Source organism: Mercenaria mercenaria, chromosome 18 (assembly GCF_021730395.1).
Source record: "Mercenaria mercenaria strain notata chromosome 18, MADL_Memer_1, whole genome shotgun sequence".
NCBI classification, from domain to species: Eukaryota; Metazoa; Mollusca; class Bivalvia; order Venerida; family Veneridae; genus Mercenaria; species Mercenaria mercenaria.
In genome coordinates, this window is record NC_069378.1 from 42140148 (window position 1) to 42163276 (window position 23129).

The following is a 23129-nucleotide window of genomic DNA, read 5'->3' on the forward strand; positions in this document are numbered from 1 at the left end:
ATTCTGAAGGACCCTGTGGTTTTGAATTGTCAAAAAGAATTTTAATTATATTTGGTATAGCATGTCTGCATGTTCTAATAACATTGTCAACTAATAAACATAATAAAATTGTATAAATCGATAAATGGAAACAGACGTAACAAATTCTATAGCAAGTGAGAAAGAACAAGAAAGAAAGAAAGAAGAATGATGGAAGGAATGATTAGAGAATAAATAAATGATTAACTGATTGATTGAATGACTAACTGACTGACTGAATAAATGGATGATTGAACAAACAGACAAATGATCAAATGAATGAATGAATGAATAAATGAAGGAACGAGGGAGCTTAGGAATGAATAAAGGAACAAATGAACAAATGAAATAAAGACAAATGAATAAACAAACACAAATGAATGAATTTATTTGAAACTGCCACAAAACCAAGTGTACAGACAATGTTGAAATTTCAACGAATGTGTGACTATTCGCTTCAGATTTTCATTTACAGATAAATAACATACCACAACTAATTCAGCGCGTGACTCATTAAGATCATCTGTTATTTTTTCAATTCGTGCATGAGCATCAGCAACAACTGACAATATCCGAGATCAATCCATGAGCAACAACAAATTTAGCAACATATGGCACGGAAAAAACATCAGAGCAATCACTAAATTGGTAGAATTTGCATTCATATACGCCCGCAACTATCATTATGCCCCAATTACATTCCGACACCATGTAATTTTCATGCTGTTAATGTTATTAATATTTTCGCTTTAAAGGGATGAAAATATAAATTATGATGGCCTTTTTTGTGGTTTCTGCCTTCAGGTATGATTTTATTTGAAATCCTGGGACTGCAGATCCCGTGAAGAGTTTTTTTTTTTTTTGGTTTTAATGTATTTATATGACTGGCCATAATAGACTGGATAAAGGTAGTGCACCATGATGCAGACATAAAGCACAGCATTTTCTGCGCTATTATGTTTTCTCGTTAGGCACTTTGACTGCGATCATTGAATGTAAATATAGCTTAACATGTATAATTATTGTGGCTTTCCGTAAAAAAAATACATATGGAGAAAGATAAGATAAGATAAGTTTATTTTAAGTCGGCAGGACATGTAACAATACAACATAAGCTTTGACTGAGCTTTTTAACCCGACTTTTGAATACGTAATTTGCCGAATGTCATTACATGTCCACTACCTTTATTCTTCAATTTCAGCCTTCATTCTTTACTCTTTGGAAAAGGCATTGTCTTCTTGTATCCGACAACCCAACAATTACTTCCTGGTACCCTTACTCACATGTACATTTTAAAACACAAAGAAACACCTGAGCAAAAATGATGTAATTAAATTTAACTGCTGGAAAAATAGGTTCGTTTAAACAATAGTGAACTCACTTCCCTCACACATCTGTGAAGACACCACCTATAGGAGGTAAGCACATGCTATTAATTATGGTACACAAACAATATTACAGTAAAAGTTTCCTCTACAACCATTATATAAACCAGAGACCCTTAGGGGATGCATTGTACAATGTAAGCATCATTGCTTCTTTGCCAGATCTGTTACTCAGTCATAGGTCTGACCATTTTAACTCACCCATAAGACTGAATCATTTATAAGACTTCAGTAGATAAATAGTTAAAGCCACACTGACTGTATATCACACCCCCACCTCTTACAACAAAATGGGAAAATCTAATAAAATAGGAGAAATTTTTTATCAGGTCTGAGGAATTGAACCACAAACACTGATTTTCAAAGTAAAAATTTTATTACACACATTTTGACTATTTGATGTCTGAAGGGCTAGTTGATACTGTTATTATTAGATTCTTTTTACTTTTTTTTTATCTGAAACAGAAGTACAAAAAGAGTCATTCACTAGGGAAAATGATCACAAAATGTACTTTTGTACAGAAAACATGAATCAAGCAGAATCAAACAAAATGTCAGCTTGGTTGTTCTCAACTATTATAAGTGATTATAATGTCTGAGAACATGTTCTGAGACAATTAAATCCATCTTAAGTTTATTTTTTTCTAGTTTAAGACATCATAATCTTCTTGTGACCACCTGATGCTTTAGCAATTTCTCATTCTTCTCTGTGAAAACTAAAATACAGGCTTTCCTCTGATGACAATGTTACTGTCCTTGATCAATTTCTTAAAAAAAAGACATATTTTCAATTCAGTCTCATGCATCTTAGAAACTGTGTGTAACTTTTGGCTATTTTCTGTAGTGTTCAAGTGTGGCTTGTGGCTTTTTTCTGTGTTACTCAAGTGTGTCTTGTTGCCATTTTCTGTAGTTATCTGAGGTACGGCTTGTCACTACTATTCTGATTTTTAGAGTGTGGCTTGCCATTTTCTGTAGTGATCAAGTGTGTCTTGTTGCCATTTTCTGTAGTATTTAAATGTGTCTTGTTGCCATTTTCTGTAATATTCAAGACTTTAGTGTGGCTTGTGGCTATTTTCTGTAGTATTCAAGTGTGGCTTGTGGCTATTTCTTGTAGTGACCAAGACTTAGTGTGTCTTGTTGCCATTTTCTCTAGTATTTAAGTGTGTCTTGTTGCCATTTTCTGTAGTATTCAAGTGCGGCTTGTCACTATTTCCTGTAGTGTTCAAGTGTGGCTTATGGCTATTTTCTGTAAGATTCAAGTGTGACTTGTGGCTTTTTTCTGCAGTGTTGTAGTCATCAAGTGTGTCTTGGTACCATTTTCTCTAGTATTTAGGTGTGTCTTGTTGCCATTTTCTGTAGTTATCAAGTGTTACTTGTCACTACTATCCTGTAGTGTTAAAGTGTGAATTGTGGCTATTTTGTGTATTGTACAGGTGTGACTTGTGGCTATTTTCTATAGTGTGATATACAGCGATATTTAGAGTGTGGCTTGCCTGTAACGTGTGGCTTGCCCACTTAAAAAAGCTTTCTGTTGCAGGCAATGTGTTACTCTTTAATATGTTGAACATAGTACTAGCAACAACCTATTTTTTCCCACAAAGGTAACACAATCACCTTAAGTAGAGAATTTATGTTTGTCAACACGTGCCATGTCATATTAATCAAACAAGATTTTAATCTCATTTTTATATAAAATCAATAGGTTTGAATAGTCAACCAAAAAGCAACAGTTCATTTTCTGTTCTTGACAGGTTTTCCAATATCATGTTTTCATTCTTTGAACTAATGGTTCTCAAATACTATGTTCACAACAAAGGGGTATCAACGCTAAATTCTGAAGATGTCCATTAATTGTACTGTCAAACAATGATAATAATGAACTCACAATTGTTTGCATTTTCAACAATTGTCAAGAAAGATGAATCACGAATGTTGGTTTTACAACCCAATCAAGAGTTTACAGCTTTTTTATGAAGATTATAACTGATGCTGGAACTGGTTTTTACCATGAATCTAGTGCGGTACCAAAATGAATGATCAGTCCTGAATCTAGCAGAATCAAGTTGACTGATCACAAAAAAAAAGGAAAAAATACATTGAGTTCAGGAAAAGGACTGCATGAAGGGGCCACACTTTTGGACAGTTCAATGCCTTTAAAAACTCACCAGTCAAAGAACTGTTACATATCTTCATTTTGATGCAATTTCAATATATGGTCCCCTGCGAAATGCAGTTCTTGAAATCATGAACACTTCAAACCATTAAAGAACTGTTCATGAACTAACCTCCAACAGTTCTTGATTTGTGTTCATGAATTTTTTGACATGAACTGTCCTTAAAATGTGTTCATGAACAGTTCATGTACTACTAAAGAATCACACAGAGTTCTTGAATTGTCAATGATAAAAGGTTAAAGGAACAATCATGATGTTATTTTCTTGAATCTTACATGCACTACTCATGACAGGTAGTTCATGAACTAATGAAGAATCATGTTCATGAACGGTTCACTGCTAGTTCGTGAAAATAAAATGGCACAATAAAAACATATAGCAAGAAGTTCATGAACTATTCATGTTCAACTATATATCAAGAACTAGTCATTAAGTGAATAGTTCATGAACTGTTCATGTAAATTAGTTCTTTAAGTCATCTTTCACTTTTCATGCACTGTTCATGAATAAGGTATTTAAGAATGTTTCAAGAATTAGTGCCATTTTATCTTCACGAACAATTCATGAAGTGTTCATGCACTGTTCATGAACTGTTCGTAAACAGTAACGTTTCATTTCGCAGGGGCAGTGCTGAAATTTCACATAACTAGGTGGAACATAGTTTTTGCAATTGTTTACTTTTATTTATTTACAAATGGAACAAATTTTTAAGGGCGGACAACTGCCCAGTCGAAATTGACGGTTTATTACTATGGTAATTCATGGTATACCATGGTAGTTCATGGTCATGCACAATGGTTTACCATGGTTGACCATGGCTGTGGTAATTGGCACCACTGTCATAAAACATGGTATCATACCATGGTCAAAAACCATGGTCAACCATGATTTTTGTCCATGGTTGACATACATGCCATAATTTTTCCGGACCTTTCCGGGATTCTGAGTTAAAATTTCCGGGATTTTTACCCTTTGTCCGGGACATACACCGTGACATTAGTATTCGTCTGTTTCATGCATAAATATCATAAAATTATATGCAGTTTCCGGAGATAAACATTGTTCCCTCGCTTAGGAATAATTTGTTGCAAATGTCGTCTAGCTTTCTAAGGGAGGTAAATAGGGTAATTTACGTCTATAGTTCGGCACGTGAATTGGTTGCGTTCCCCGAGGTGAACTGAATGGGAGACTTGCTATATACGAAGAATTAACCTGGTCATCGTGATTTAGAATCCAGCTTAAGTTTACCTAATCATTAATAAAATGGAATCCTCAAAGGAATTAAATAAATCTTGTAGATAAAATCGATATAAAATATTTCGGGTTGGGTCAATTTTCAAGGATCGGCGGCAAAGGCATTCAATAGTCAAAAGTTTAATTTAGAATATGTGTGACAATCAATCTACATTTTGAAAGATTACAACCTTTTAAATATATTATCATTTAATTGACGTTATCAGCCATTTCTTCCAGTTAAGGCTACATGTAGCTTCACCGCCTACGTCCTAACACAAGATTTTCGGCTATTGTTCCTAATATTAAATTATCATAAAACTGTTATTGATTGCATAATTTTGTCAATTCTTAATCAGGGTCATCAAAATAGCTGACTGTAAACTAATCTGGGTCATCAAAAGGTCGCAGTGCGCAATATGAGTGGTGATCGGAGCTAGCTTAATCAACGTGTCCCGCTCGAGGGCATGAAACTGATTATCGGATAATTAGGAATAAACAATGTGACACCGGTGACTGTATATTGTGTTTTAAAATTCAACAATTTATAGGCAAAAAAAAGTTTTTTGGGGGGTTATTTTTGTTTTTCTGTATTTTTAATTTTCCGGGACATTTCAACACTGTCCGGGACACCGGGACGAATATGTGATTTCCGGGACAATCCCGGACAATCCGGGACGTATGACATGTATGATGGTTGACCATTTTTTTTTTTTGTGGGTGTTTTTTTTTTTTACCATGGTCCGATATAATGTTTTATGACAGTAGTAGACAACCGTGGTTGGGGGGGGGGGGGAGACCATGGTAGACCATGGTTGTGGACCACAGTCAACCATGGTGATTATTGACTATCCCAAAAATAGGTACACTATTTTGATATATTTTAAAATCAGTATATTTGAAACAATGTTTTGCACTTTACAAATTAAAAACATTCATGTTGAAGGTTTGTTTAAAATATATAAAAATATTTCACCAAGACATATAAGTAATTAAATGTATAAATATGAATTTGAAAGGGTCATGAAAATACATGACAATAGCAGTCATGATGATGATGATATATATTTTTGCATGTCAGTCATTTATTTGTTATAAAATTGCTAAGATGACAAAAAATTAAAGTCTGACTATGAAAGTTTACCTTTGAATCTGTCTGTAAATGCAGGAAAACTAGTCTATAACTAGGAAAACTTTTGGAGCCAAAATGCAGTCAGGCGTCTTTGGTGCATTGTAAAACTTGATAAGTGTGAAAATTATCAACATGACCATGGTAGTCCATGGTCAACCGTGGTTGAAAACTGTTGACAGTCTTTTCTGACCATGGCCAATCTTATATCACCATGGTCGACCATGCTCCTGACCATGTTTTCACCATAATAATAATAATAATAATAATAATAATAATAACCCTCGCGAAAATTTCTGCTTTTACAGTATCTTGATTTGACCACGTTAAAACCAAAAACCATGGTCAACCATGGTCATCATTTTGTCTGGGTATTTTCAGAACATTTGAAGTATCCATCATACAGGACATTTATTTATTTATTTATTTATTTGGGTTTTACGGCGCACCAACACAGTATAGGTCATACAGGACAGTATGGCAGAACATGCAATGTTCAGATAGATTATTGGTAAAGATATTGTTTGCTTGTCAAATATTTCTGTGTTTTGATGACATACACCTAAACCATAAATACTAATAAGCTTTGATAATGTGGCAGTTGAGTCCAGTAAGTCCAGGGGTTTTCAAAGATAATCCATCATAGATCCATTATAAAGCTAATACTGGATTTACCTGTACTGGAAAATAAACAGTGTCGATTGTATTGAGGTCAACTGCCACATTATCAAAGTTTATTAGTAATCAGTACCATCCATAAGGTCAACATGGACTTCTCAGGTAAACTAATTAATTAGTACCAGTATTACAGATAAGGTCATACAAACACAATACACAGTCATGTTACAGAATTAATTACCGCAGGTGTCTTTGTGGGAATCGCATGACAAGTAAGGCAACAGTTCTTTTTTTCTATTGAATAATTTTCTTAAGTTGCAAAATACCTTCAACTACTGACTTTTGTACATGCTCAGCATTTTAAATAAACATTGAGTATATGTCTTCTCAGTGAAAGGGAATCGAGATACTGAAAAAGCAGAAATTTTCGCGAGATTTTGATTTTCACTATATTCGCGAGGCCCTACATCTCGTGAAATTAGTCCTTGCATAAATATTCACCATTATTCTAATTGAAGCAGGATACCATTCTTACAATTTTTGCGAATATTAAACTTCGCGAACATACTCAAAATTTCAAATTTGCAAAATTCTGACCCAGTGAAAATATGTGCCCTTACAGTATATGTATTAAGTTACAAAGAAACCTCAAACATAAATCATTTATCAGATATCAGTTTCTTTTGTATCTTCATGGTAAAAAGTTCATTAAATGAAAATAAACATATTGGTGCCACTCTGAGCCATGCAGTATTTCCATTGCGCTTCCGGTACCAATGTTCAACTGATCATACACAGTATAATATGTACCTCTGTTTACTAGTCACCTCTGAAGAGAAAACATACCTCTCTATAAAAAGCGGATACTTTCATTTCTTTTAAATGAAATTCTTAGTAAAACGCCTTTACAGAAAACCTCAGCCTTAAATTTTAAACAAAAATATTTTACTCTGTCTCAACAGTGTCTACTATTATAATGGCTGCTTACTATACAAATGCTTCTTATGCTTTACAAATTGTCACTCTGTTCTGTAACAATTAAAGACCTGCTCCTGAGTCCTACCTTTTAACCTTAAATTATCACTGAAAAAGCATGAAAATCCTGACTATAAACAGGGAGGCCTGTCAAAATAGGGTCTATTTTATATAAAATTCTATTTAAAATATTGCGTGCTAAAGTGTGGCGCGTGGGGCGTTAACTGTTACCTATTGTAATCATGGGTTGCAAACACACGATAGAATTTGAATAGCCGCGGAGCAGGGCTTTAATAGTGTGCCAAACCTGTATCTGTTATATTACTGTCATACACAAAACTCTTATCATTATCTAATTAAGCTTTATGGTCAATAATTTCCTTATCTAAGACTGGAATGATTTGATACAATTACCACACTATAACTAGGGCAAAATATTCTTGATAATTAATGGCTGGTAGTTCCACTGATTTCTTCACAATTTTTTTTTTAACTTGAGCTATCACGGAAGGTGATTAATACCCCTAAGAAACAGCTTTGATACAGGGAAACCAAGCACTCTGCAAGTGAACAATGCATTCATGCTTACTGCATGATTTTTTAGCTTCACTATTCATAGAATAGTAGAGCTATTGGACCCGCCCATGTGTCGGCGTCCGCGTCGGTGTCCGCGTCCCAATTTGGTTAAGTTTTTGTATGTAAGCTGGTATCTCAGCAACCACTTGTGGGAATGGATTGAAACTTCACACACTTATTCACTGTGATAAACTGACCTACACTGCACAGGTTTCATAACTCTATTATGCTTTTTTACAAAACTATGCCCGTTTTTCGACTTGGAAATTTTTGGTTAAGGTTTTGTATGTAAGCTGGTATCTCAGTACTCACTAACTGGAATGTATTGAAACTTCACACACTTGTTCACTGTCATGATCTGACATGCACAAAGCAGGTCCCATAACTTTACTTTGCTTTTTTTCAAAATTATGCCCCTTTTTCAACATAGAAATGTTTGGTTAAGTTTTTGTATGTAAGCTGGTATCTCAGTATCCACTAATAGGAAAGGATTGAAATTGCACACACTTGTTCACTGTCATGATATGACATGCAATGCAAATTTAAGGGTCAATAACTCATCTTCGCATTTTACAAAATTATGCCCCTTTTTCGACTTAGGAGTTTTTGGTTAAATTCCTATTATGTAAGCTGGTATCTTAGTACCCGCTAATGGGAATGGATTGAAACTTCACACACTTGTCCACTGTCATGAGCTGATAAGCACTATGCAGGTTCCATAACCCTATTTTGCTTTTTTACTAAATTATGTCCCTTTTTCGACTTTCGTATTCATTCAATCGACAAGGCTGTTGAACAGTCGAGCGTTGCTGTCCTCCAACAGCTCTTGTTTTTCCAGCGGTTTAGATGATAAATGAAGCAGAAAAGAAACTTTGACCTCTTAGTTAGACCTTGAACTTAAACCTAGTGACCAGAGTCTAGCAACTGTGTCTTACCTAGACTGATAGTAAAAAATTTGTGTTTAGCTATTTGAAAATCCTTGCCCTGTTTTAGAGCTATGATTCCCCAAAACCAATGACAAAAACAGTCAGACAAGTGTACAAGCATAAAACATACAGCCTGCGAAAGACAGGACAACAGCACCAGACCACCTACTTTAGACTATAGGATAGACTAGAAATCAATCACAATACAGCTGTCTTTATCTATATAAGGTAATGACACAGATGAGGAAAACGAGACAGAGACAGACAACACACTGGACAGCTTTATCAGATCATGTGGGTCCCCCAACACTGTTTAACCCTTACCCTGCTAAAATTTCATAATGGACTGGTCCATCTTCAATTTGGGCAGTACCACTTATTATTCAAAGGGGACTTCACTGAAAATCTACGCACTGAATAGCGAACAGTGCAGACCATGATCTGACTGCACATCCAATCTTGGTCTGCACTGGTCGCAAAGGCAAAAACACTTGCCGCCAGCAGGCTAAAGGTTAATTTTTAAGTAGTGAATTTTATGCAGAACAAAAGCTGTCTGATGACAGTGCGGTCAACATTTTTCAGTGCATGACTTTGAATTAGAGCTTTCCCAAAAAAAACTTTAACCCAAAAATTCTTAGTTAAAAAGGGGCATATAACTTTGTCAAAATTTAATCAGAGTTATGGGGATTGTTTCTTCTGGTGTAGACTTCGATAAAAAATAACTATTTTTCAGTTTCAAGTCTAAAGCTTTGGGTAACAGAGATACTTGAATTTTTCCAAAACTTTTACCAACGGCCACACCAACATCGACGCTGGGGCAAGTGCAATAACAAGAGTAGTAAAGAATAATTATTCATTTTGAAAATAAATATGATACAAGATAAAAGTATTGGTTTATATCACAAACTGAAATTTTTTAAACTTCTTTTTTCTAAATGCAAGTCAAAGATAACAAAAAATATGTTTTTAAGAAAACAACAATCTGTGAAGCTCTCTTTGATTTTCTGTTCATTAAAACAGAAAATCAGAAACTGCCACCATTTCCTACAAGGGAGGAACTTGCATATCTGCCAGAGATCAATCACAGAGCCTACATACTGTCTATGACTATATAGGGTAACATTATTGTATAGATGAGGGAGAAGGGACCAATTGTACAGAACTGTCTGCCTGCTGCAGCATGCGCTGAGGTCTCTCTAGAGATAATCATATTTCATTGCATGAGCATGCATGATCATCAAATTCTGGTGGTACAAACCATTATGGTATATTAAATGCAATGTTTCAGCTTTTACTGAATCATCTTTTATCCGAAACAATAAAGCATGACCATATATATATACATAAATGAAATAAAACATGAATTCCCAATAGTTGCATCAGGAATACGTAGCATAAGATAATGTCAGTTTGGTACTTCTGATGTTAATGTTGGTTGGTTATGAAAAATTCTGTTTGTAAATGCAATTATGCCTTTTATAGTATTTATGTAAATCATAAATGCTGCAAATGATGCTCAGTAGATAATTATAATAATGCTGAATATATGACAAGGTTGGTTTTTTAAAAAATATTTTAATGCTGACAATCATTTGGGCAAATGATGGTATAATTAATATATTTAATATTATGTTTTAAATGATTAATATAAGCATAAAATAATGGATTTCAGTTTCATTTTGGAAAAAGGGTTGAATTTTTTTTTAATCACTCCAGTTTGCTTCCGTGTGAAACACGTTCTCAAATGTGATGCAAATCCTGCTCAAACAAGTGACATTCCAGAGGGGAGACTTTAACATCTGCTTGTCACTGTATCCATTAGACCCCAATGCTGCCACTCGCTGGTTTAATATTACATAATGCTCAGATTACATGTGCAATGATGAAAATGATGATTATAATATCAGTGATGACGATAATGATGATGATGATCAAATGCAATAATGTCAGATGGTGCATGCAGCAGTACGTCACTGTCCGAGCAAATCATTCTGCATAAGTCACTCTCCGATGTGGTTGCATGCGACTGCAGAATACTTGGGGGGAAAATAATACAAATTGTAACAATTTCTACATCAATGATTGTTCGAACAGTTATTTGTTTTCTTAAATAGCCTGTTAATGTACTAAATTTATATCTTTATTTCAAGACAATAGTATCATACAAGCTGTCAACAACAAAATGACTTTATGAAGGTGTGAACAGCTTAACAACAAATTTTTGCGATGTAAAACAACACGATTGATGCAGATGCAGCTATACGTATTTTACACATGTTCATTAACCTTTACCACGCTAAATTTCTAAATGAACAGGTCCACCATGCAATTTGGACAGTACCACTTCTTATTTAAAGCGGTGCTCATTGAAAATTTACTGATTGGATAGCGAACAGTGTAGACCATGAACGTCCATGCAGGCTGATCTAAGTCTGCACTGGTTACAAAGGCTAATACCACTTGATGACTGCAGGCTTAAGGTTAAAGGTAGCATCTATAGCTTTTACCCGTGTGACTTTGTCATCATTTCAAAATTTGCAAAAATCGTACACACTTCCACATCTTAAAATTAATGCTTATAATAAATACATAAAGAATGCATTAAATCTTGATTTATACTCTGAGGCAATCACTGATGATGATGATGATGATGATGATGGTGATGATATGATTGCTGGAGATATAAGACTTGAATCCTGAAGAGTTCTTGCAAAAGATGGGGGGTAGGGGTGGAGAAGGAAGAGTCTGAGAATAATATATCCTTACCTTTTTGTCGGAGAAGCAACTGAGAGAGCCACGTAGACTAAGTTTCCGCCTTTTTTTTGGAGGCATATTTTTAGTTCCAATAAATCCAAGAAACATCTGGGACACTTGTATATATATTATATCCAAGAAACACAATATTTTTATTCAACACACTTAAAAGGTTGAAATACTGTTACATTTGCTAACTTCGGCTTCATAAAACAAGTCACAGCCTGAATTAATTCACTTTCACCAACAAAATCAATACATTTCTAATGGCACAAATGTTTTAAAAATTTTGCAACTGGCAAATCTTTTTAAAAAATCTTTCATCAGGAAATCATCTTTCGAGCAATTTTCACATTAATTTGGATAAAAGACTTCAAACAGACTTCCACCTGATGTCTTTGCAGAAAATCGGAAGCCTTTCCGACGCTTTTTCTTCTGGGAGAAAACAAAGGATGCACAGGAAAAGTATTACGTGAATCACAAATCTCATATGACAAAAGTGAAACTCTTTTTTCCTATAATACTTGTGACATCAACATACTCCAAACAATTATTTCCTTCTATAACAATACTGTGTTATTTTCCAATTGAAACTCATCGCCTGATGCTCGATACGAGTATGATATACTAAAGTGATCCACTTGTGAATTCAATTCCTCATATTTATATCTTCCAGTAAAAATTATTATCTTTTTTTTTATTATTAAGCAACTGCACGAATGACAATATGTGACCGAAATTGAAACTGCATTTATAAATCCCCTTTATATGGGTATTTGCAAAATTATTCCAACGATCCTAACTTCTTGAATTCTGACACAAACTGCAGGCAGGCAACTTTTCCACGATATATATTGCGTAATTGTCCGATTCCGGAAAATAGCAATTTCTGGTACTCAATCTTTTTACCTTTTAATGTCGTCAACTGTGAGTGATCGTTCGATCAATATAATGTAGGTAGAATATAACACTGGTAACAGTCATCAATATAAGCGGATTTCCGCGCATCGAAGAAAAATAAAACCAATCAAATATTGTAATTTCACGATGGAGTATATGTTATTGTCAACAATTCTTGTTACACGGTAAGTCTTCGAAGAATTGCAATCAATAAACAAACTAATTAGCATTGAAATTTTAATCTTTTATAAAAATTACAAGCACTGAAGAACCTGCACTTTGTTCAATAAAATTAAATGTTATTCAACTATTTTTCATCAATATATTCTAAGTTTAGTAGTCTACTCTAATATCACTATTGAATGATTTGTCAACAGCAACAACTTTCATTTTAACATGCAACCATCTTATCAAATGTTTTATCTTCTAAAGTTAATTAGTTTTTGAGATCGCTATCTCCATTTAAACCCAATGCTTGTACTTGTAATGCTATCCTCTATTAAGATTCCATTTTAAACGTTTTAACAATCACCTTGTATTGTTGTTATATCATGCGTAAAAGGGCTATCGGGCACTTGTATCAAACCTAACGTGCTATCGAAAACTGACGAAAAATGCGAAAACACTTGTTTACAAAGGATGCTCAGTATGTCGAACCTTTTGCACCTTTTGCAATTTGTGAGATATCGCTAGATTCAATAAATGCCTTTTCGAGTCCTTTTTGGTATCTAATATTCCCAATAGGAAACAAATACCAAACGTTGCAATGTTAATGATACCATCTCGATTATCGGGTATCAAATAGACGACGTGTACTTCAAGCTTATAGATGTCTTTTTCGAACAAAATGTCTTTTGTCTTAAATGACAAACTAAACAGCTATGCTGAAAATATTTTAATTAAATATTAATTAGTCCTTCAGAAGGTGTAATTAACATCCTGCCAGGTGTGTTAAAATGTGAAAAATCTCTGAATATATAGACATTATATCCTTATATATATATAAATATATCATCATAGGCATGTACGCTTTTCTTTGCTATAGGGTAGTGTCAGTTTTTTTTTTATTGTTTGGCCTTGTGCAGGGATTTTTTTTTTTTTTAAATGCTCCAATATAAGAAATTTACTGCAGTTCCCTGATCCAAAATTATATACGCTTCTCCCTCACATTTTTTTCTGAAAAGCTGTTTTCTTTTCTTCCTGCTTTTATATGCTTCAAAGCTATTTTATTTATATCTGTGTTTCTTCCTGAAATATTACACCCTATCTGACTGCAATTAAAATCTTGAGAAACTGGGTGTGATCTAATAAAAAATTATTTTTTTTAAATTCTGAGCTGTAACTAAATATTCTGCGATCCTTTCATAAAACGGTATTCTGGTAACAATTCATAAGAACTCCAATTATGACACACTTCAACACTTGAGTTTTAAGTAGAACATCATCAGTTTCACTTATCTGTACAATTTTCCCTACTTATATGTAACTGTCACGATGTGTCATCCTCATGCAATCACCACTTCTTCCATTCAAATTTCATTTTCACTGATTTTATCGCTGAAATTTGATAATAAATCCCGAATTGGGTTTGAAATTCCAGTCAACGCAGGTTTATTTTCCCCGCTCAGCTTTTTTTTAAGGTCTGCGGGTTCTATTTTTTTTTAAAATAGTAGTTATTCCCAGAATATAATTATAATCCGTTACACGATATCCTTTAATGTTCCACGTATCTATCCATAGACAGTAATTGTCATATTGTGTTCTTCTTAATTATTCATTCACAAATGTCAATGGACAAAGAATCTTCTCATTAAATCCTAAAACAGAACATTAAACAATTATATTTGTTATTTAATTGTATAACGTGAAATAATAATGAATAAAATATTCATTATTCTACATGAAGATTTCAGTTTTGAATTTTTGTTTAAGACTCCTTCATAAGAAAAATAATAAAAATAAAGATTCATGAAAAAAAAATAAAAAATTTTTCTTCGCCTCTTCCCCAAAATTCTTTCCTGCTTTAAAAAAAGGGGGAAAAATACAAGTAACTTTAATGAAATATTTTTATCTAAACCTTTTGAAATTAAGAAACCTGTGCTTTTTAACATTTTCTTATTTATATATCACATGATAGAGTTTCAGTATAAATCAATAATGTAAGTCCAAAATAAACATTATTCACGCAATCAAATAAAAGTAGCGCCCTCGTACATTAAAATAATCATTGAAATTAAGATATGTCATGCCATTTAACATTAAACTGTCAAGTTAACACGACTTTTCAACTTTCTGTCGACCTTTCTGTTTGACTTTAAATGCTTTTTTCATTATCCAAAAACCCATATAAGAAAATTTAATGCAAAATGAAGTATGCCAATGCGGCTGACTTAAGATACGATAACATTTTGAATAATGTAATCTGTCTTTTTTTCATATAGTTTTAAAAGTAGTTTTTATGCAAATGCACTCATTTATAACAACCCAGAAAGCTCATAACAAATAAGGAAGTATCGGAGTTAATAAAAACATTAATCCCCCAAATACAGTTTTACATCTTACTGAGAAAATATTATTTACGCTGACCAATATAAAATGTCCGATACCTAATGTATTTATCCAATACCTAATGTATTTATCCAGCAAATTAAATATTCAATCATGACCCGGAATAAGAATTATCTTTTACCCTTAATTACTGTCAATACTCCATCCTCATATCATATGCCAATCTAAAGATTTTGCCCCTAATCTTTATCATTACAATTCCATCGATTAACATTCAATCAATAGACAAGCCAATGAAAACAGCAAACTGAATTTCTAATGCACACAATGATAAAAATCACCTTAACATAAACTGACCATTGAAGAAAATTGATGACTAGGAAGTCAATAAAATGAGCCATCAGAACTCCTAAATCTTAAATTAGTTACAGTAGTTCTGCATTCAGCCTAAAATTCAGTGAGCACCTTAAAAGCCATATTCTTAAGGAAGTAATTAAACGTAAACCACCTTAAAATCACCTTTACAAAACTGTCCTGATGATTTACAAATAAAACTGGTAATTCTGGTCTGATTATTCAATTAACAGGCTGTGGTCAACAGTAATAAAAGCACCATCAACATTGAACGAGACCATATAAACCACCTTAACATGGAACTGACCATTTAAGAAAACTATTTTTATTTTCCTTTTAATGGACAACAGAAAACGAGAGATCACTAAACCTGATACCCACCTACTCCTTACAAGAAATATTGATATCCCCGGCTGTCAATAGATACTCAATCAAAAGATTGGCCAATAAAAATTAAGGTGCTATTATATGGAGCAATATTTCTAACACAGATTACTATGACAACCACCTTAATTAATGCGAACATTGACCCTTTATATAGTAATATTGGTATTTCCCATTGGTATTTCCCATATATTAGAATGCATGACTGACTCCATGCATCCAAAGACCTGTCATCGAGCCATCAAGACAGCAGATAAATGACTGTCCAATTTCGTATGACAGACCAAGAAAATTAACTAACAGTGCCATTTCCGCACATTTTTTATCTTGTGCATCAATAATTCATCTACAAGATCACAAGATAAAGACGAAAATAGGTAATCAGACCATCCTCTATTTTGTAAACAACATGTTGTGACAAATGGCCGCCTCCTCAACCTGTAACATACTCATCGAGCAACCCTACTGCTTGCCTAAGGAACTAGTATTATGAACGGACCAATTTATATATGGGAGATACAGACCTTGACCACACCTCTTCATGCCTTATATTTCTGTAAAGTTTCATTGGAGTCCCTCAATCACTTAAAACTTTTAGCTGATAGAAACACAGGGTTTCTATGAAAGACCAGTGTACAGACAGACAGTATATGACTGATACATGCCTTTCTTCAAGACAAAAAAAGTCTTTTTAAATTATGGAATTATACAGCTGATTTATGACTTATGAAATGATTCAAATCACAAATTTTATAGCATCCTGCTCATTTAAATATTTAACATGTTTTCTGAATACCCAACATTAACTTCCTGAAAATCCAACATACATCTTTTGAACATTTGGAAATCCAACACTCAAATAACGGAACTAGACTTATAACTTCTGAAAATCCAATGTTCCAACATCTTATCATCTGAACATACTAAAATCCAACTGATAACTTTCAAAAAATCCAACAAACTATTGAAAATCCTTCTGAACTTGGGACTTCTGATAATCATATATTCAACATTTGTTCAATATGCTGAAAATCCAACATAATGTCTTCCGAAAATCCAGCTATTTAACTTCCTGCACATCTGCTGATTCAGCCTGCAACTTTTAAAATTCAAATTAAGGAACATGATGTAAATGATCAAATATTTACTTCTTAAGTTTTTTTAGATTGGAAAAAAATTCTATATAAAGAAACCCGAAAATGTATGAAAAATTAACATTGATATCCAATTTACTGATTCAAAATATTCAAAATTAATAATGTCTGAACACACTTAAAGACAACAGCCTGTGTATACATACCCCCATCTGTTGCCAATACCCCCTACTCATTAACTATGCCTTGTTGGATAAAACACTTTTAGCGGCACATTTAATTTTATGCTCAAGGTCACCAATATATTGATACAGAACAGAAGGTCAGTCATTATACTGTCAATGATATTTAACCAGACGCTTTCCCTGTCATTAAGGGTGACAAATATTTAGTCCTCCGCATCTTTAAATATAGCAAGTTTTTTTATTTTGATGAAAAGTTCAAACTAATATTCGTAAAGATTTACCTATGTAATAGGAGTAAATGACAAAATAGTACTACAATTTATTTAGGACTTTTTTTTTCTAATGTTTTTTAAAGCTGTATTGGCTGTTTGTCCAAAAAAGTATCAATCACTTTTAAATTATCTATTGAAATCACCAGGTAAAAGCAGCCTCGAAGTGGTATGGCCCACCTTAGTACCATGCACCAATTGAAGATGTTTTCAAGGGTTTAATATGAACATAATTAGAGGTTGAAATTCTAGATTACCATTGAAATTTTTTAAATTGAAAAGGCACTTGTGGATAATTGTAATGCTATTGACACATTTCTGCCCAATAAAAATTAAACAGGCCATGATTTAACTCTTCTGCTTCACAATACATTAAGCTTCCGGATAAGTTCTCAGTGAAGATATTAGATAACAAAGAAAATACACTTCACAGTGGAGGAAAGCTTTCAAAAACAGCTGGAGAGCCAAGTATTTAGCCTTGAACCGAGGGTGCTTGTCAAGGATTAAATGGTGAATGTTTTCACTGGGTTTAAATGCATTTTTCGATCAGGGAAATGATGCATTATATTTAGACCTGTTACAGTAGTTCAAGTAACAGTGGTGTCCCAAGGTGACAGAACAATGACCCACTGATAAATGTAGATGTATAGTCTAACAGCAAGAGAGTAAGTAATTTCTCAATACAAAATGAAACTGAATTTGTTTCCCCTAAGCTACGGGGAAAAGTGGGTAAGGTCACTGACATCAGATGACTTGACCATCACCACTGTGGGTCTGAAGCCCAGCTTGAAGTGTAGAATTCTTTCATGTGCGGATGTAGATCCAGCTAGTTTGGTGAAGATCAGAATTTTGACCTTGTGTCCATCTATGCCTGAAATAATCCTGGAGTAATTCTTTATTCCACTGTTCCTCATTATAATGTTGATATGACTGCAAAACTAACAGACTCAACCAAACAAATCTAAGAACAGTAAAAGAAAAGGCAGTCTGTAAAAAGCATGAGAAATGCCATAAACAACCATTTAGAAAAGGTCAAGAAAGTTTATCAAAGACTGGACAGTTAAGGGTCCTTTCCTAATGAAGCAAAGGAGATAACAGACATCTTTATCAGCATGGAGAAGCTTCCAGTTGACACATCGGAATCTGGAAAGGTATTAAACTTATCATTTCTGATTGTCAGGTTGTCATGGTAACCAATCATTATCTCCACATGCAGGAAGCTGAGAAATAACAGTAGCCTATGGTTTTTTAAAAGAGTTAATTGAAAAATAGACAGTTTTATCTCAATTTATGGCCAATAATGTCCCCATATCAATAAAACTGTGGAAAGTGGTGTGAGCCATGTGTTTTTAAGGTGATTGGGGGTATTTAGTCTAATGCAATTCTGCCCATTAAGGGTGAAGGTTTTGGTTAAGAAAATAAGCACTTAACATTTACATGTTCTTTGTTCATCACAATCATTCTGACATGAAAATAGTTATTTTTCAGGACTACAAAACAAATACTGAGAAAACATTTAATTTCGTTGGCATCAACTTTCCAGGTTTTGATCCAAAGGCAGTATTTTTCATGCAGACTTAAATTCATGGATTTGCAATTAGAACAAGAGGCCCAAAGGGGCCTAAGTCACTCACCTGAGGCAGACCTTGACCTAATTAGATCTTGCTTGTGACAAAGTATTAAATTAAAAAAAAATTAAGAAATTAAGAAAGACTTTTAATGGTATTTACATTTTTAGCTCTAGTGGCCCCTACAAGGGGCCAAGTGCCCCCATTTGAACCAACTTGGGAGAGGACCATATAATTATGCTACATACCAAGTTTGATGAAGATCCATCAAGCAGTTCATGATAAGAAATTGTTTAAAAGATATTTCTATTATTAGCTCTAGCGGCCCCTAAAAGGGACCAAGTGCCCCCATTTGAATAAATTTGGGAGAGGACCATAAAATGATGCCACAGACCAAGTTTAAAGAAGATCCATCAAATGGTGCATGATAAGAAGCTGTTTAAAGGTGTTTCTTTTTTTAGCTCTGGTGGCCCCTAATAGGGGCCAAGTGTCCCAATTTGAATAAATTTGGGAGAGGACCATATAATGATGCTACTGACCAAGTTTGATGAAGATCGATCAAGCGATTCATGAGAAAAAGTCATTTAAAGGTATTTCTGTTTTTAGCTCTAGCAGCCCTAAAAGGGGCCAAGTGCCCCCCACTGAACATACTTGGGAGAGGACCATATAATGATGCTAAGATCAAGTTTGATTAAGATCCATCGGGCAGTTCATGAGAAGAAGTTGATTAAAGGTATTTCTATTTTTTAGCCCTAGCAGCCCCTAAAAGAGGCGGTTAGTGCCCCTGTTTGAAAACATTTGGGAGAGGACCATATAATGATGCTACAGACCAAGTTTGATGAAGATCCATCTAGCAGTTCATGAGAAGAAGTTGTTTAAAGGTATTTCTATATTTAGCTCTAGCGACCCCTAAAAGGGACCAAGTGTCCCCATTTGAAAATATTTGGGAGAGGACCATATAATGATGCTACAGACCAAGTTTGATGAAGATCAATTAAGCAGTTCATGATAAGAAGTTGTTTAAAGGTATTTCTATTTTTAACTCTAGCGGCCCCTCAAAGTGCCCTCATTTGAACAAATCTGGGAGAGGACCTAATAATGATGCTATGGACCATGTTTGATGAAGAGCCATCAAGCGGTTCATGAGAAGAAATCGTTTAAAGGTATTTCTATTTTTAGCTCTAGTGGCCCCTAAAAGGGGCCAAGTGTCCCCATTTGAATAAAATTGATAGAAGACCTCACCAGGATGCTACAGACCAAATTTGGTGTTATTCTAACCAGTAGTTTCAGAGGAGAAGATGTTTAAGTAAAAATATGGATGACAGTCGCTGGGACAGTGTCCTGACCATCCACCCCACATCCACATCCAACCTTCGGTTCAGGTGAGCTAAAAAATATACAGAAATTTTTCCTTTACTTCTTTGATCGATTTGTTTTTGTGAATTGGTGCAACCATTAATCCACTAACGTTAGTCCCGATACCCCAGACTTGAATGATGTTTTACTTTTAAAGCCTGGGTGCAAGAATTTAACTGGCAGTTTCATTTTACAGATTGATTTTTCGTCAATTATTTATCCCTCAAAAGAGAGTATTAATTTACTTTTCAAATGAATTAAATTTATTGAGAAAAAAAAATTCAGTTCTCTCAGTTTGACTTAATGAATGTCCTTGCATTCCCTTAAATCTGATTTTAATATGAAAAACTAAATATAGTGATTATAGAAACTGAATCCTGAAGCAAAATATAATTTCGCAAAGCAAATATAGTTTATTCTTTGATGACAAAACCAATTTCAGATTTTTGTTTGCATACTTTATCATATTGTTGTCAGTGTCCCTGTAGACTGTTTGTATAACAGCTGAGATATTCAACATCATTCTGACAGTACAGCTATAAAACAGAAGAAATATTACAATTTATCCTGTCATTTGCAGTATTTTCGACCCGATATCTGGGTGCCGTATATCTTTTTTGATATACCGTCAGCTGATCATGTGACCAGTGATATACGGTCAGTTGATCATGTGACCTTATGATCGATATTGTTGTCATAAGAAATTTTGCATTGAAACCATCAATCACCATTGTGTTGGAAATGTCCGAACTAAAAAAATGAGTGGTCAAATAATGGGTTTTTATTCAGAAACGAAGAAGTTATTGCGATTTTGTCGGTGATTACGTCATTATATAAGTGACGTCATTACGAATATGAAAACTGTCAATTGTATAAAGGTTGTCCACATATTTGTAATAAATGCAAATATAGAAAATGAAGTAATGAGCAAGATAAATAGAATAATAGTTTGCCCAAGATGAAGAAAGTTTATCTGGCTCGGCTCCGGACGTTATCAGGTTCGCCTACGGCTCACCCGATAACATCCTCCACCTCGCCAGATACTTTCTCATCTATGGCACTAATCTATTATTCTCTATATAATAGGTGACATATATGCCTCTCTCCACCCCACACCCACTACCCTCAAAACTTTCCCTAAAAAAAAAGTGATGTTGGGTTACTTAGGATTTAGCACATTTCTTGCCAATGACCTTGACCTTGTAATATACAGACGGTGGTACATCTTCACATTCTGCAAATCATCTCTTTAAAGTTTCATAGGAATTTATTGTATCAGGTAAAAGTTATAACTGAAACAGGAAATTTAGGGTTCTTAGGGTCCTTGTCTGTGACCTTGACCTAATACTGGTACAATTTTTCTGTTAAGAATGGAACAGTGTCCTTGACTTCATTCAAAAAAGTCCCTTGCATGCTTAACATATTTTATGTTATTTAAAGGTCCATTACTAAGGGAAAGTGAGTTGGCAATTTTTTTCATAGCCAGTGCATAGATGCCTGCAAGACATTCAATAATGAAGATTGGCAGGTCAAAATTTACAGAAGGTCTTTGGAACTCAAAGAAATGTATGTGTATTATGTTGAAATTTCAATGAATCGACAGAATGACCCCCCAGGTCTTTTTAACTTTCTTCATACTTCATAGAAAAATAATTGTACATATACTGCGATTTATTTCGAATTTCTACATACCAACTTTCATTTTCCAATAAAATGAAATAGTTTCTGTGCTTTTTAAAAGAAATTAAATGTTCACTTTCCTTAGTATTGGACCTTTAAGGACACTCTAAGGGGTGGAGGGGTGACATAAGTTTGGAACATACTGATTTGTTTTAAATTAGTCCCTTTTAAGACACAAATCAGGAATTATATAATAAACCCTCCACTGAGTTCAGAAATACCATAACTATGAAATTGGCTTTTAAGAAATACAGAATGTTAACTTGCAGGTCATGTTAAACTGCCATTAGTGTCATCTTAATGGCCATTACATTACAGTTTTAGGAAGCATACATACAATTTTGTCAGCAAGATAGCCATTTAAAGGTACTTAGACCAATTAAGTTTTTATTTAATTTTTACTTTGATTAAAAGTTGTAAGTTAATAAAAGTTATCTCTAAAACTGTAAAATAATTATTCCTCAAATTTATACTTTTAAGACGACTACTTACATCACAAGTTTACATACTGTATTTATTTTACACAAGGAAAAAAGATGTAAAATTACGATTTTGAACTTCTATAAACCTGAAAAAATTGAAACATTTACTGCTTTAAATGGTACCTTTTTCTTAACCCTTAGCCTGCTGGCGGCAAGTGATTCTGCCTTTGCGACCAGTGCAGACCAAGATCAGCCTGCACATCCGTGCAGTCTGATCATGGTCTGCACTGTTCGCTATTCAGTCAGTAAATTTTAAGTGAAAACCCCTTTGAGTAATAAGTGGTACTGTCCAGATTGAAAGATGGACCAGTCCATTATAGAAATTTAGCAGGGTAAGGGTTAAAATAAGTGGTACCAATAAATGTGACTGTTCCCAATGGAAGAAATATTTTACCAAAAATTTTTGAAAATGACTAAGGTGTTGTATCATGGAAAAATCAAACTGAAAGTACAATTACTTGCTCATCCGGTGTCCAAAATACTCCTCAAAGATTCACAGCTATGCTCACAACTTTCACTAAGGATAAGAAATATCAAATTTCCTTAAATTTGGAAGGGGA

At 34.0% G+C, this 23129-nt stretch overlaps 1 protein-coding gene across 12 annotated transcripts in view; it reads right to left on the reverse strand.

The window, feature by feature from the left end:
• Positions 1 to 23129, reverse strand: part of LOC123538148 (tensin-3-like) — a 438691-nt gene that overhangs the window by 391923 nt on the left and 23639 nt on the right. The window contains exon 1 of one of the 12 annotated variants that reach the window (XM_053530076.1): positions 11802 to 12274. The exons of 1 other annotated variant lie outside the window; for it this stretch is intronic. In XM_053530076.1, coding sequence (XP_053386051.1) covers positions 11802 to 11897 — 96 coding nt within the window. In that variant the 5' untranslated portion in view covers positions 11898 to 12274. Of the gene's footprint in view, positions 1 to 11801; positions 12275 to 23129 lie in introns of those variants that run through there. 10 more of the 12 variants (XM_053530075.1, XM_053530077.1, XM_053530074.1 and 7 more) reach the window with 10 other exon arrangements.